Genomic DNA, 13,591 nt, shown 5'->3' with positions numbered 1-13,591 from the left:
GAGAGATTTGTGACGTTTAGCGTATTTGGAGTGTGTGCATAGTATGTTGTGTTGTGTAGTTAGTGTGTAGGGGAAAAAAGAACAAAAAAAGTTAGTGTGTAGTGTAGTGGATAGTTTTATGTTGTCTGTCAGAACAATGAGGCAATTGCTGAATGTTAAGTGCCCTGAGGCGACTGTTGTGATTTGGCACTATATAAATAGAGTTGAATTGAATGGAATTGTTACAGGTGCTGCCACAAAACCAGCAAATGCAGATTACAGTGTAAACGGTGTCTCCAGGTAGAAACAGCAGTGATACACCTGCTGCTGTCAGACCTGCAGGTATCAGGCTGTGATGTTCTCCTTTATGGTGGACAGAAATTATTTTTTTGGAGTGGCACAAATAATTTGTGGCATCTTATTTAATGCAGAACAGCTGATTGTTCTGTAAATAGTTTGAAATAGTTATTTTTAAAAAATCAAGGTAAAAGGTAAATTGTTACAAATAACAAAATGGTTGTTTGCAAACCTTGTGTATAGGATTTTAAGGGTGTTCGTCTTGTAACCGGAAGGTTGCCGGTTCGAGCCCCGGCTCGGACAGTCTCGGTCATTGTGTCTTTGGGCAAGACACTTCACCTAGCGCCTACTGGTGATGGCCAGAGGGGCCGATGGTGCGATATGGCAGCCTCGCTTCTGTCAGTCTGCCCCAGGGCAGCTGTGGCTACAACTGTAGTTGCCTCCACCAGTGTGTGAATGTGAGAGTGAATGAATAGTGGCATTGTAAAGCACTTTAAGGCCCGAAAAGCGCTATATAAATGCAATCCATTATTATTATTATTATTATTATTATTATTAAAATATTATTAAAATATTAAAATTATTAGATTTCAAGTTAATGATTTATTAAACATGTTTGTGGTTGTAACAGTAAAAAATATAACTTTTTCTACTCATATTGTTTTTTGTCTGATTTTAGGTCAATTGTGTTAATACAGTATGTCAAAATGAAAACATAACTGTAAATTCAGACACGTGAGGTTGTGCTGAAAAGAATGATACCAAACAGGCAAAGTAAATAGTTTTTAAAGGTGGAATATAGAGGTCAAATCAAAAGTAGTTAAAAATGGCCAATTATACCCTGGACCCCAGAGGGTTGAACATTTTAAAGTAACGCAATAGTTACTTTTCAAGTAATTAATTACTTTTAGTAACTGACTTACAATATTTTAACTCTAAGTAACTACGTAGAGTTAACTATAGTTAGTAGTATAGTTACTAGAGATGGCACGATACCACTTTTTTATGTCCGATACCGATACCGATATCATAAATTTGGATATCTGCCGAGACCGATATGAATCCGATATAATGTTTTTTAATCAACAAAACTGTTTTTTAAATATCTTGCTGCATTTTGTATAAGTTCATACTCAAGTTTAAAACAACAACTACACTAAAGCTATTCTGTTATACCTGTATGCAAAAAAAAATATTTCATAGTTCAGCAATACTGATCAATCTAATAAACTTAAACCTACACCATCCTCCCTATTCTGGTATTTTAAAGAGTACTTAGCGTAAATATTAAGCAACCTAACTAATAGGGTTCCAACTCCCAGCAACAACAAAAAGAAATAAATAAAAAATAGGGAACCACCCCTCACGCTCCACCTCATGATGCTTAATCGACGTAATCAACCTTAATTTGATGCAGTGTGAAAAAAATGCACAGAAATCAATTATTTTTCAAGAAATATTAAATAGATTCAACATCTTTCTTCAACAAAATTGCAGACTGCACAGATGGTACCTTCCCAAAGGAAAAAGTACTATAGCTTACTAGGGTATATATATTAGACTTAATAGTCACTATATACAGTAATTGACTTCTATTCATTTTACATCAAATTAAAACTTTGGGTGTCAGATAATTATTTATTAAAAGCTCGACATTTTAAATGAGAATAAGAAAGAAAAGTATGTCTTTGTGCCCCCTTTTCCCTGTTAATGCCCTATCGGCCCCCCTGACTAAACTTTGCTAGATCCGCCCCTGCACAGTTACCAGCGTCAGCTACGTAGAAAAAGATCCTGGTGTAGAAAGTAATATTAAATAAATTGTAACAACAGCTTATCAAGCTTAAACGTGCTGCTGTTGTTCAGCCGCTGGTTTCCTCTTTCTGGTGCAAAGTGGGCCAAAAACAAACAAGAGAGACAGACTCACGACAGAAAAGCCGATCAGCTGATCATTAAGCAGTTTCACGATTGAAGTAGCAGCAAGAAGAGGCAGTCGCTCGTTAAGCTTAACGTGGGAATGCTTTACAAACATTCAGAGATGGACTTACACACTTGCTTTACTTCTCTCGGGGATAACTTTGTCGGAGATGAAATGCCGGGTTGCTAGCGAAGCTCCAAATGCTATCCAGACCACCGACAGGTCCCGCATGCCACAGCCGCTCTATCACGTGATGCATACTGCTCCGACGTGCTAACGTTCTGAGGTGAGTTACGGCGTGTTGCAAGTTTTGCGAGGTGCTTTCGTGATATTTAATGGATCGGATTACATTTTTTATTTTTCTCCGATATCCGATCCAGTAATTTAGGTCAGTATCGGACCGATACCGATACGTAATATCGGATCGGTCCATCTCTAATAGTTACTAGTTACTTCTTGGTAACTACTAACTATAATTACTTGTTCAAAGTCACTTGCCCAACACTGATCCCAAACCATCTCCACTGGGTTTAGGTCAGGTGACTGTATCCTCACTACAGACCGAATACATCACCTGAATTTGGAAGTCTGCCTCCGTGTTCTTTAACCGGAGCACACCCACCGTACCTGGCCACTCTAAATCAGCTAAACTCCTGGAGACAACACTTTGTCCATTTTATTTAGACACAGCGGCACCTCTGAAGCAAAGTGTTGTCCATTCTTCAAATTTCTATCCCTGGATAAATGAAAATACTCAAAATTTCAAGAGATATTCTGTCAAGTTAGAACGTTTATGGAAGGCTTCCAAGCTTGAGGTTCATCGAGTACATCTCAAGGAATCAATATCCTCACTTAACAACATGATAAAAAAGCTGGAACTGAATAGTTTTCAAATCTAATGGCTTCAGAAAAGAACCAAAGTATTGTTTGATACAATTATGAAAATTGTCTCTCCTGATATTCCTCGTGTACCAGTCTATACTAAATCTGATTGTAATGAATCATTGAACGAACGTGGAAAAAACAGTTGCAGAACAACTTAACGACTTTCTGGAGAAAAACAGTGTTCTGGACATTTTCCAGTCTGGTTTCTGTAAACTGTCCTCCACTGAGATGGCTTAACTTAAAGTGTGTGGTGACATTCTGATGGCAGCAGACTCTGGAGAGTGCACTGAGTTGGATGTCTCCTCTGCTTTTGATACTGTTGATCACAGCATCATGATAAATAGGCTGAAGGACTTGTTCAGGATTACTGGTGTTGCTTTAAAATGGTTTGTCGTATCTACTGTATCTGAGAGATCTTTGACTGTCTGTATGAATCATGTGTTGTCTGAAACATCCGTTCTGCCTTCTGGGGTACCTCAAGGATCTGTTTTAGGCCCGATTCTCTTTTTGGTTTATATACGTCCTCTAGGCCACAGGTGACAAACGCCAGGCCTCGAGGGCTGGTGTCCTGCAGTTTTTAGATGTTTCCTTGATCCATCACATCTGATTTAAATGGTTAAATTCCTCCTCAACACGTCCTGAGGTTCTCCAGAGGCCTGGTAATGAATTTGATTCAGGTGTGCTGACCCAGGGTTAGACCTAAAACCTGCAGGACACCGGCCCTCGAGGCCTGGAGTTCCCCACCCCTGCTCTAGGCCAAATTATCAGATATTACAATAATATTTCTTATCATCTCTACGCTGATGACATTCAGACATTAAGTTATACTGTTCTTTCAAAGATTCTCAGTTTGATACATTTTCTTGTTTAAATAATTGTCTTTCAGGAATCAAATAATTGTGAAACTTCAACTTTCTCCAGTTTAATACGGATAAAACAGAAACTTTGATCATTGCTCCTGATCACATGTCTTCAGAAATTAGGCAGCAGATCAGTTTTTAGGTCCTTCCATTAAATCGAGTCTCAGAAACTTAGGTGTTATTTTCGACAGTTCAATGTTGCTTGAGAAACTCTCTAAACAACTGTTTCAAAACTGTTTTTATCATCCAAGAAACATTTCTAAACTCAGACTGGTGTCAAAGGCAGAACTTGAGATGATTCTTCATGCTTTTATCTCTACTCACTTGGAGTATTGTAATGGTCTTTTTACTTGTCTCAACAAATCAGCTCTGGAGCTTCACACTGTACAGAATGCTGCGGCGAGACTTTTAACTGGCACAAACAAGAGGTCACACATTACTCCAGTTTTGGCTTCTCTTCATTGGTTGCCACTAAATTTTAGGGTTCATTTTAACATTATACTCATAACTTTTAGAGCTGTACATGGTGAAGCTCCTCAGTGCATCTCTGACCTGTTGAAACCTCATGCTTCATACCGAGCACTTAGGTCTTTAGGTCAGAGGTCACTATTGGTCCCACAGACTCGGTTCAACACACGTGGGGATCGAGCTTTTCAGGCACCGAGGCTGTGGAACTCCCTGCTGTTATCTTTATGCTGTCTAGACTCCACTGACTCTTTGAAAAAGCAGATGAAGACATTTCTATACAAACGAGATTATGTGCTATATAAATATATTCTACTTACTTACTTGAATAATAGTTCATTTATGAATATTTTTTTATTAAAATATTTATTTTCTTTACTTTATCACCCAATTAAATTATAATTCTGTAAATAAGGGTGATAGTGTGGCCTGTGTAGGTTGTCTTCAGGTTCTCTGCTTCCTCCCACAGTCCAAAAACATGCATGCTGGGTTAACTGGAGTGATTGTGAGCATAAATGCATAAGTGTTTACCTGGCTACATCACCGTGGTTACTGATGCTGAACCTATAACCTGGTCTGGATCAGGTTATATTCAGAGTGTGTGTTTTAAAATTGACTGAAGTGCCTCGTTTTCACTGAGCCTTTCATTTACAGAAAGCTTTAAGTGTGATATAGATTCAGTCATATCTGACTAATGTCAGTGAGTGAGGCCGAGCTGTAAAGTCACATTTCTGCTAATTAGCACACCAGCTAACTAGCACACCGGCTATCTAGCAAACCAGCTAAGTAGCAGACCAGCTAACTAGCGAACCGGCTAACTAGCACACTGGCTAACTAGTACACCAGCCGACTAGCGAACCGGCTAACTAGCATACCAGCTAACTAGCACACCAGCTGACTAGCGAACCGGCTAAATAGCACACCGGCTAACTAGCACACCAGCTAACTAGCAGACCAGCTAACTGCAGCCACAGGCTGAAGGACGATTAAATGTAGTGGAGATATCAGGGATTACACTGGTGTGTCCGATTCACTCTTTAGCACTCCAGTCACTCTGGTGTGTCAGCCAGAGCACCACTGAAGGCCCAGCGTGTGGAATAAGGAGCTTAAGGTTTGGTTTGAGGCACTTTATTCTTTCACTGATTGATTCTTGTGGCTGTGATCACGTGTGTGGTTTCTTACAAAAAGGAAGTACACAATACAAATACATGACAAATAAGATGAATAGATAAGATACATATCCAGTTATATGCATACGTCAGTATAGCTAACATAACCATATATAAGGTCAAAGATCACAGTACTATAATGCAGTAATGTTAAACACAAAGGTGTATATCTACATAAATCTATCCTATCAGTGATCAGAGTACTGTAGTATACTTCTACTACTTACACTATACAAACTAAACTGCATTAGTGTGACTTTAAGTTACCATCAGTACAGACGAACTGATGGTAGTTGGACAAAATAAAGGCTTTGCAATTATTGTGAAGGGCTTCCGGTTAAAGTAAGATCAGCTGATTACCTCATAACAAATTGTTTGCTATAGAATGCAGCTCCCAGTCTTCATTAATATCATGTACTATAACTCCCAGGTCTACAGAGAGACCAACAGCTGGTGCACGTTGTAACGCTGTGGCTGTCGTAGTCTCTCCTTTTTCTACAGCTCATTTGTTCTTCTTGTGATGGTGCGTCTTGAGGGAGGCTCATACATGCGGTCATTTGTTGATCCTAAGAACGTTCCTCAGACCGACTTCTTCAACAACACTAATTGGCCTGCAGTTTGTAGCTACTCACTTCACTGTGGCGTCTGTTAGCTTGTCTTTCTTTGGTTTATCTTGACTCCTCCCACTAGCTGAATCTACGTAGTCTGCCCAAGCCTCCCACCTCTGTTTGTTTGGGTGGTTTGTTTGCTGCCATCAACAGCGTGTAATGCATTTAAATGATACTTCAGACTTGAAGTACTCCGACGATAAAAAACTCAACTTTGCTTAAAAATAACTTTAGTTGTATCAACACTGCCCTCTGGAATAATTAGACTTTGGTGACAAACTGATGTGATCTCCATGTTTCCTTTGTTGGACTGTGGGCGAGTGTCAGAACTGAATGTACTGAGTAACATGTGGAGTTTAAATATGTGTCAGTTCCAGTTTTAGAGCTCTAAAGTGCAGCTATCATGTTAGGAATATGTTAGGAATAGACAGGAACACTGAGCACACTGAGGTCAAATCTTTATTTATCCAGTTCATCTGTAGGCTGAGCTCAGTCCATCCATTTAGTGAAATGATGTTTAAAGGTCTCCTTGTTCTGAAGCAGAAAGCCTATATTTGGACAGAGACAACATTTTGTAACTTTAGATACAAGTATCAGCCATGTGTGTGTTTCCCATGCTGTATGTCCACAGTCACAGTGACAGTCAGTGACACTGACAGAAGGATGAAACAAGGCTGTGAATCATTTCAGTCTGTGTGTGTGACAAAGAGGCAGACAGGAGCAGCTAACATTTGGAAATGGAAGCTTACTGGAAACACTACATTCACGGCTGAATTCACAATAGATTTGTTCTCAAGTGCACATTTAGCAGCTAATGCTAATACTGTTTTCCCTTTGCTTTCTACAGCAGCTATTGCTAAGTAGGCCACTTTGCTCCGCTAAGGATTTGTGTGACCATGATGGAGACTCTGATAAGCTAATGCTGCTAAGCTAATGCTGTTTACGGGCCCTGTTAGAATCAATATTTCATTCTCATTCTGTTGTTTGAGAACAATATTAACGTTTCACATCATTATAACACAAGAGAAAAGGGTATTGGCATTAGCTACTAGTGCTTATTCACCTCAAATTACCTTTAGCTGCTAATGGCAGCCTACTTAGCATTAACTCCTCACTAATATAATGCTAATTTACATCAAATTAGCATTAACTGCTCATATTGTTATAAGGAAAGAGAAAACGGTATTAGCATTTGCTGCTAATAATTATTCACCCCTAATTAGAATAAGCCGCTAAAAGCAGCCAACTTAGCATTAATTCCTCACTTTGTTGTTACCCAACGGAAAAGAGTATTAGTATTAGCTACTATCATTTTTAATAAGTAAGAGAAAACAGTATTAGCAGTAGCGCATAATGCTAATTCACGTCAACGTAGTATTAGTTAATAATGGCAGCCTACTTAGCATTAACTGCTCACTAATATAATGCTAATTCGCATCAAATTAGCATTAGCTGCTCAAGTTGTTATAAGGAAAAAGAGAAAACGGTATTAGTATTAGCTGCTAATAATTATTCACCCCTAATTAGAGTTAGCCCCTAATGGCAGTCTACTTAGCATTAACTCCTGACATTGTTATAATGCAGGGGAAAAGAGTTACCATTATCGGATAATGCTAATTCTCATCAAATTAGCATTAGTTAATAACGGTAGACTTCATATCATTAGCTGCTGTCATTCTTACAAAGCAAACAGTATGAGCATTAGCTGTTAATCCTTTTTCATCTAAAATTAGAATTAGCCACTAATGGCGTATTGTTAAAAAGTAAGAAAAAACATTGTTAGCATAAGCGGATAATGCTAATTCATCTCAAATTAGTATTAGCTAATAATGGCACCTGCTTAGCATTAGCTGGTCACATTGTTATAAGGCAAGAAAATATGGTATTAGCATTAGCTGCCAATTTCTATTTACCTAAAATTAGCATTAGCCACTAATGGTAGCCTATAGCAAAAACTTCTTAATGCTAAATGAAGTTAATTAATGCTAAGTAGGTTTAACTGAAATTAAAGTAGTGTTAGCATTAGCTGCTGATATTGTTAAAAGGTAAGATAAAACATTGCTAGCAGCAGCGGATAATGCTAACACACATAATAATTAGCATTACCTAATAATGGCAGCCTTCTTAGCATTAGCTGCTCATATTGTTATAATGCAAGGGAAAAGAGTTGGCAAAAACAGTGTTAGCATTAGTGGATAATGCTAATTCACCTAAATTAGCATTAGCTAATAATGGCTACGTACTTAGCATTACCTACTAATATTGATATAAAGCAAGAAAATATGGTATTAGCATTAGCTTCTAATGCTTTCTCATCTAAAATTAGAATTAGCCACTAATGGCATCCTATTTAGCATTAACTCTTCACATCGCAAGGGAAAAATTAGAATTCAATAAAAAAAAAAAGTGTTCACATTAGCTACTTGTATTGTTAAAAAGTAAGAAAAAACATTGTTAGCATAAGGGGATAATGCTAATTCACCTCAAATTAGTATTAGCTAATAACGGCAACCTACATAGCATTAGCTGGTCACATTGTTATAAAGCAAGAAAATATGGTATTAGCATTATCTGCCAATTCCTATTCACCTAAAATTAGCATTACCTGCTAATGGCAGTCTACTTAGCATTAACTCCTCACTAATGTGATGCTAATTCACATTAAATTAGCTTTAGCATTAGCTGCTAGCATCAGCCTACCTAGCACTAGCTGCTCACATTGTTAAAAGGGAAGAGAATACGATATTAGCATTAGCTGGTAATATTTATTCACCCCTAATTAGAATTAGCCACTAATGGCAGCATACTTAGCGTTAACTCCTCACATCGTTGTAATGCAAATGAGGCTAACTTGCATTAAATTAGACTGCTGTTATTAGCTAATGCTATTTAGCAGTAGCTGCTCACATTGTTATAAAGCAAAGGAAAACGATATGAGCATTAGGTTCTAATGCGTATTTGCCTTAAATTAGACGTAGGTGCTAATGGCAGCCTACTTAGCATTAGCAGCTCAGATGTTATAATGCTAGGAAAAACTCACAATCGACACAAACACAGTGAACAAATGGCTCCAACTGTCTGACAACAACAGGAAGGTGACACATGTGGAGGAGGTTCAGTCATATCCTGATCATCCAGACAGATTTGATGTTCATCAGCTGCTGTGTAGAAATGGTCTGACTGGTCGCTGTTACTGGGAGGTCGAGTGGAGAGGAGACGTTTGTATATCAGTGAGTTACAGAAGCATCAGAAGGAAAGGACACAGTGATGACTGTGTGTTTGGATTCAATGATCAGTCCTGGAGTCTGATCTGCTCTGATGATGGTCCTGGTTATGTCTGGCACAATAGAATAAAAACATCCATCTCCTCCTCCTCCTCCTCCTCCTCCTCCTCTGTCTCTAACAGAGCAGCAGTGTATGTGGACTGTCCTGCTGGCACTCTGTCCTTCTACAGAGTCTCCTCTGACACTCTGATCCACCTCCACACCTTCAACACCACATTCACTCAAACTCTTTATCCTGGGTTTTGGTTCTTGTCTCCTGGTTCCTCAGTGTCCCTGTGCTGAGTGGAGTGTAAAGAGTGTCTCCTGTTACAGAAACACTCTGACTGTTGAACAGATAGTTCAGTCTGTACATGTCTGTCTCTTTCACTCACAAACACGTTTTCAGATTCATGGATTCAATCAGTTGATGTTTGAAACTCTTCTAAATGATTCCTTGTAAACTTCTTCAGTCACAAACAAACAGGAAGTGATGTCACATGTGTTCCTGTCCACACAGCAGAATGAGTCTATTGCTGACAGTGATGTACAAACAGAGTGAGCATTTCTGAGGCCCAAAATAAACTGAGTAGTTCACTGAATGAACAATGGACTGTGAGCTCAGTTCCTTCATCATTAGTATGGATTATATATGTATATGTATTATATTAGTATCATATATATCAGGTGCTGCTGCTTTCAGTCATTGTGCAAATGTGCTGTTTGTAAGCTTGTAAAGCTGCAGTCAGCTGAGACTGAAGAAGTCACCTGATCAGTGAGCAAACGTTTCTGAAAACGTCCAGATGAACAGAATCAACCTTTTGGGATCAGCCAGCAATGCAGCATCATTGTTGTTCAGCTTCAGAGGTTTGCAGGAATGAACTGATGACCAGAAACAGCTGCAAAGTCCAAGAAAATACCAGCTGGAGTTCAGCTGCATTTGAAGAAGTCAAAGAAAAGTAAGGATGGCAAAGGGCGACGTTTTCTTCCAAAGAGCTGCAAACATGGTCGACGCCTCATTAGAAGAATCATCTGGACATTTGTGAGGAACTCTAACCAAGAAAGCAACGTCACACAGATCCAACAGACAGTTTCCATGACTGCAAGTGTTGAGTGGAAAAATGCTACATTGCATTATTGCATCCTCTCACCACAGGAGGCGCTGTTGGCACCACTGATTGCTGATCAGCTGTTCTCTGATGATCTGATTGATACTGTGAATAACGGGACTCACTGAACTCTGTGACACAGTGAAGATTACAGAGTTTAACTTCACCCTTTAAGACTGACCACAGAACCAAGTCCGCCAGAGCTTTTGTTATATTTTTACATGCTGTGGAGCCATTTGTGGGAGCATTTCAAGTTGCTATACATCAATACAACTGTTATAGCCCTAATTTTAATAATATGTATGCATTAAGTCCATCGTAACTACATAAACTGCAAAAACAACCTCTGCTCATCCATCTCTGTGTGTATCAGGATACATTTGGTTCATAATACACAGAAAAATCAGAGTTATTACCTGTAATAAATGTGAAAGATTCCTGCAGTGATAACCAGGCAGGACTGAAACACATCCAAGCTGTCACCACGGTAACAGCACCGTCCATCCACAGGTGAGGGGAGGAGCAAAAAGAGGGACTTTGACCATTTTATACTAAAAACACTCAACTAATGTTTCTAATATGAAACAAATAAGCCCACATTAATGTGAGCGTTTATTAAATAATAATAATGATGATTTCCTCCTGATCTCATTTCCACAGCAGAGAAAACTGTGGTGTATATTGAGGTGGAGGGTGTGGTCTGTGGCTCAGGTGTAGAGTGAGGGTGGGGTGCACCACAGCAGCATGCTGGGACTGCTGAGGGTGGAGGAGGGAGTGATGATGACATCAGAGCTGCAGCACAGAGACCAGTGAACACACAGTCTGTTCATCTTTGCATAGATACAATATACAGCACAATATTGAATGACAGACACGCTGTGGGAGCTTCCACAGATACACTGACGTCAGCATCCAGAGTCCTCCTGCTGCTCCCCCCTCAGAGCCCCGTGATCAGCACCAACACATTCAGTTAGATGACAGAGTCCAGCTGCAGCTAGAATCAGCTCCCCTCTGTGAACAACAGCACAGCGTCAGTGTTTCACACTCAGTGAAAGGAGGAAACAGCAGAAGAACACCATGTGTGCTACGTTTCCCAGGACACACTACAAACTGCACAAATACAGAGCAGCACGTGGAAGGACCTGGAGCTGCATTTACAGAGCTGCAGACAGCGTGATGTCCTGTATGGACAGGTGGAAGGAACCAAGTCCTCAGCTGGAACACTCGTGTTTGTCCACAGACAGGAAACACAGCAGGAAACTTCCTGACAGAAGTGCAGCTCATGGATAACACACTTCCTGTCAGTCAGAATGAGGCTGCAGCCAAACACAGAAAGGTGTTTTTGTCCAGATGAGCCCAGAGAAGAAACACGAGTGTTCACAGACATCAGAAGCTCAGAGAGGTGAAACATGAGGTTGGAGTCCTCGTCAGCATCCAGAAGAGCTGCTGTGAAACCCTGAGTACTCATGACAGACTCTGATGGCACAAACACATCATGATTCAAACAGAAAGACAAACATGGAGCTCCTGATCCTCCTGCATGAGAACAAGCTGACATGAGCGCTGTGTCTGAGAGTGTCTCCCTGTCACAGTGACAATAACACAGCTGCTGCTCACAGTCATTAAACTGACCTGAGGTCAGCTGTGCTCCTTACATATGAACCATGTGACCTCACATCAGTGCTGTGGATGACTGTAGTCATAGAAGAGTAGAGCTGTAGCAGGTGGTGTATTGTAGTTAACGCAGTACTGAAACACTCCAGCAGAGGGCGCTGTTAAGTCCTTATTGTAACACAGTTACTGTGTGCAGTTAGACTTCATACATAATCTGCACTTATTTCCATCAGACATGCTGTCAGTAAATGATTGGTTTCTATTGATTCTACTTCCTGTTGACTCGTTTGATGACAGTGAAACAATCACAGCTGATTGTGTGATGATGTAAACTGTCACTGTTACATTCAGTGTGTGTGACATAATGTTAGTGCAGGCTGATAACAGCCTGGTTCTGTTAGAAACACATGAACGTGTCCATAGATCAGTGTGTGTTTAACATGAGAGCTTCAGCCCTGCTGATGTGTTAAATAAAGACATGCAGGAAAACTGATGAGACTCTGAAATAACTCTTTATATTTATAATGTAACTCTGCATCAAAAGAACAACAAAGGATCCCAGACAGGTTTCTGTGAACAAAGACCATTCTGATGTTTCTGTGTTTCTAACACTTTGACATTATTAGTAAACAGACTGCAGTGAGCAGCATTTATAAAGAGCTTCTATATAAAGATATGACAGCTGTTTGACAAGTTTATCACTCTGTGTTTGGACCTGATCAGTCCAGCTGTTTACTTGAAACATGTTCATTTACCTGTTCTGTTATATTCATGTTCTTGTCTCTGTTGAAAACACATTTTAATGTCCCTCAGATTTTTCTCCCAGATGAATAAATATAAAAATGACACAAACTGACTGCAGCTACTTTTTGTCCTTTCTGTCAAAAACCTTCATGTGACTCATGAGAGACACGTTTCAGCTGTTTGTGACAGATCAGAGGCCAACAAGTCATTTATAACACTTTCCATCATTGTTTAAAGTTCTCAGTGTTTCTGTGGTGCTGCGTATAGGATCTCCCAGCATCATCACTGTGCTGTCCAATCATTGTGTGCGAGGTTACCCTTATAGTGCGATGTGTGTTTGCACAAAGAGAAGCATGTGTGTCAAATATAAATAAGCACAGAACAGAAACAGCTGCTCGTTTCTTCTGTTTAGAGTCAAGTTAGTGTTTTGTGTCTTTGTTTGAGGCCTGATGTCGAGCAGAGGTGTGTGTAACTGCACTGCTCTGTTATATGTGTGAAGTGTGTGCTTCTCTTCAGCATCATCTTTGTCACTGCTGATTCCTTTGTGTCATCATGTGTTGAGAAGAGAGAACAGTTATAACGGAGGAGCAAAAGGAAGCCCTGAAATCTGCATCAACAAGGAAGTGTTGGCTCACCAGTGATCCCAGCAGAGCCACTGGTTTGGCTCCAGTTGTTCTAGATTCAAT

The 13,591-nt window shown here is 39.8% G+C and overlaps 1 protein-coding gene across 1 annotated transcript; it reads left to right on the top strand.

Annotated features, from left to right (window-relative positions):
- The first annotated feature begins 7,531 nt into the window (after positions 1 to 7,531).
- Positions 7,532 to 11,310, top strand: LOC146710511 (stonustoxin subunit alpha-like). Its single transcript, XM_085455318.1, has 2 exons — positions 7,532 to 7,549; positions 9,208 to 11,310. The coding sequence occupies exons 1-2, from the start codon at positions 7,532 to 7,534 to the stop codon at positions 9,742 to 9,744; spliced, it is 555 nt and encodes a 184-aa protein (XP_085311444.1). The 3' UTR covers positions 9,745 to 11,310.
- Positions 11,311 to 13,591: the final 2,281 nt, after the last annotated feature.

This window comes from Copadichromis virginalis, linkage group LG4 (genome assembly GCF_057382275.1).
Source record: "Copadichromis virginalis isolate Kocher_CV1m ecotype Utaka linkage group LG4, C_Virginalis_male_GT1.1, whole genome shotgun sequence".
In the NCBI taxonomy this organism is placed as follows: domain Eukaryota; kingdom Metazoa; phylum Chordata; class Actinopteri; order Cichliformes; family Cichlidae; genus Copadichromis; species Copadichromis virginalis.
This window is presented reverse-complemented; position numbering and strand designations above follow the sequence as displayed.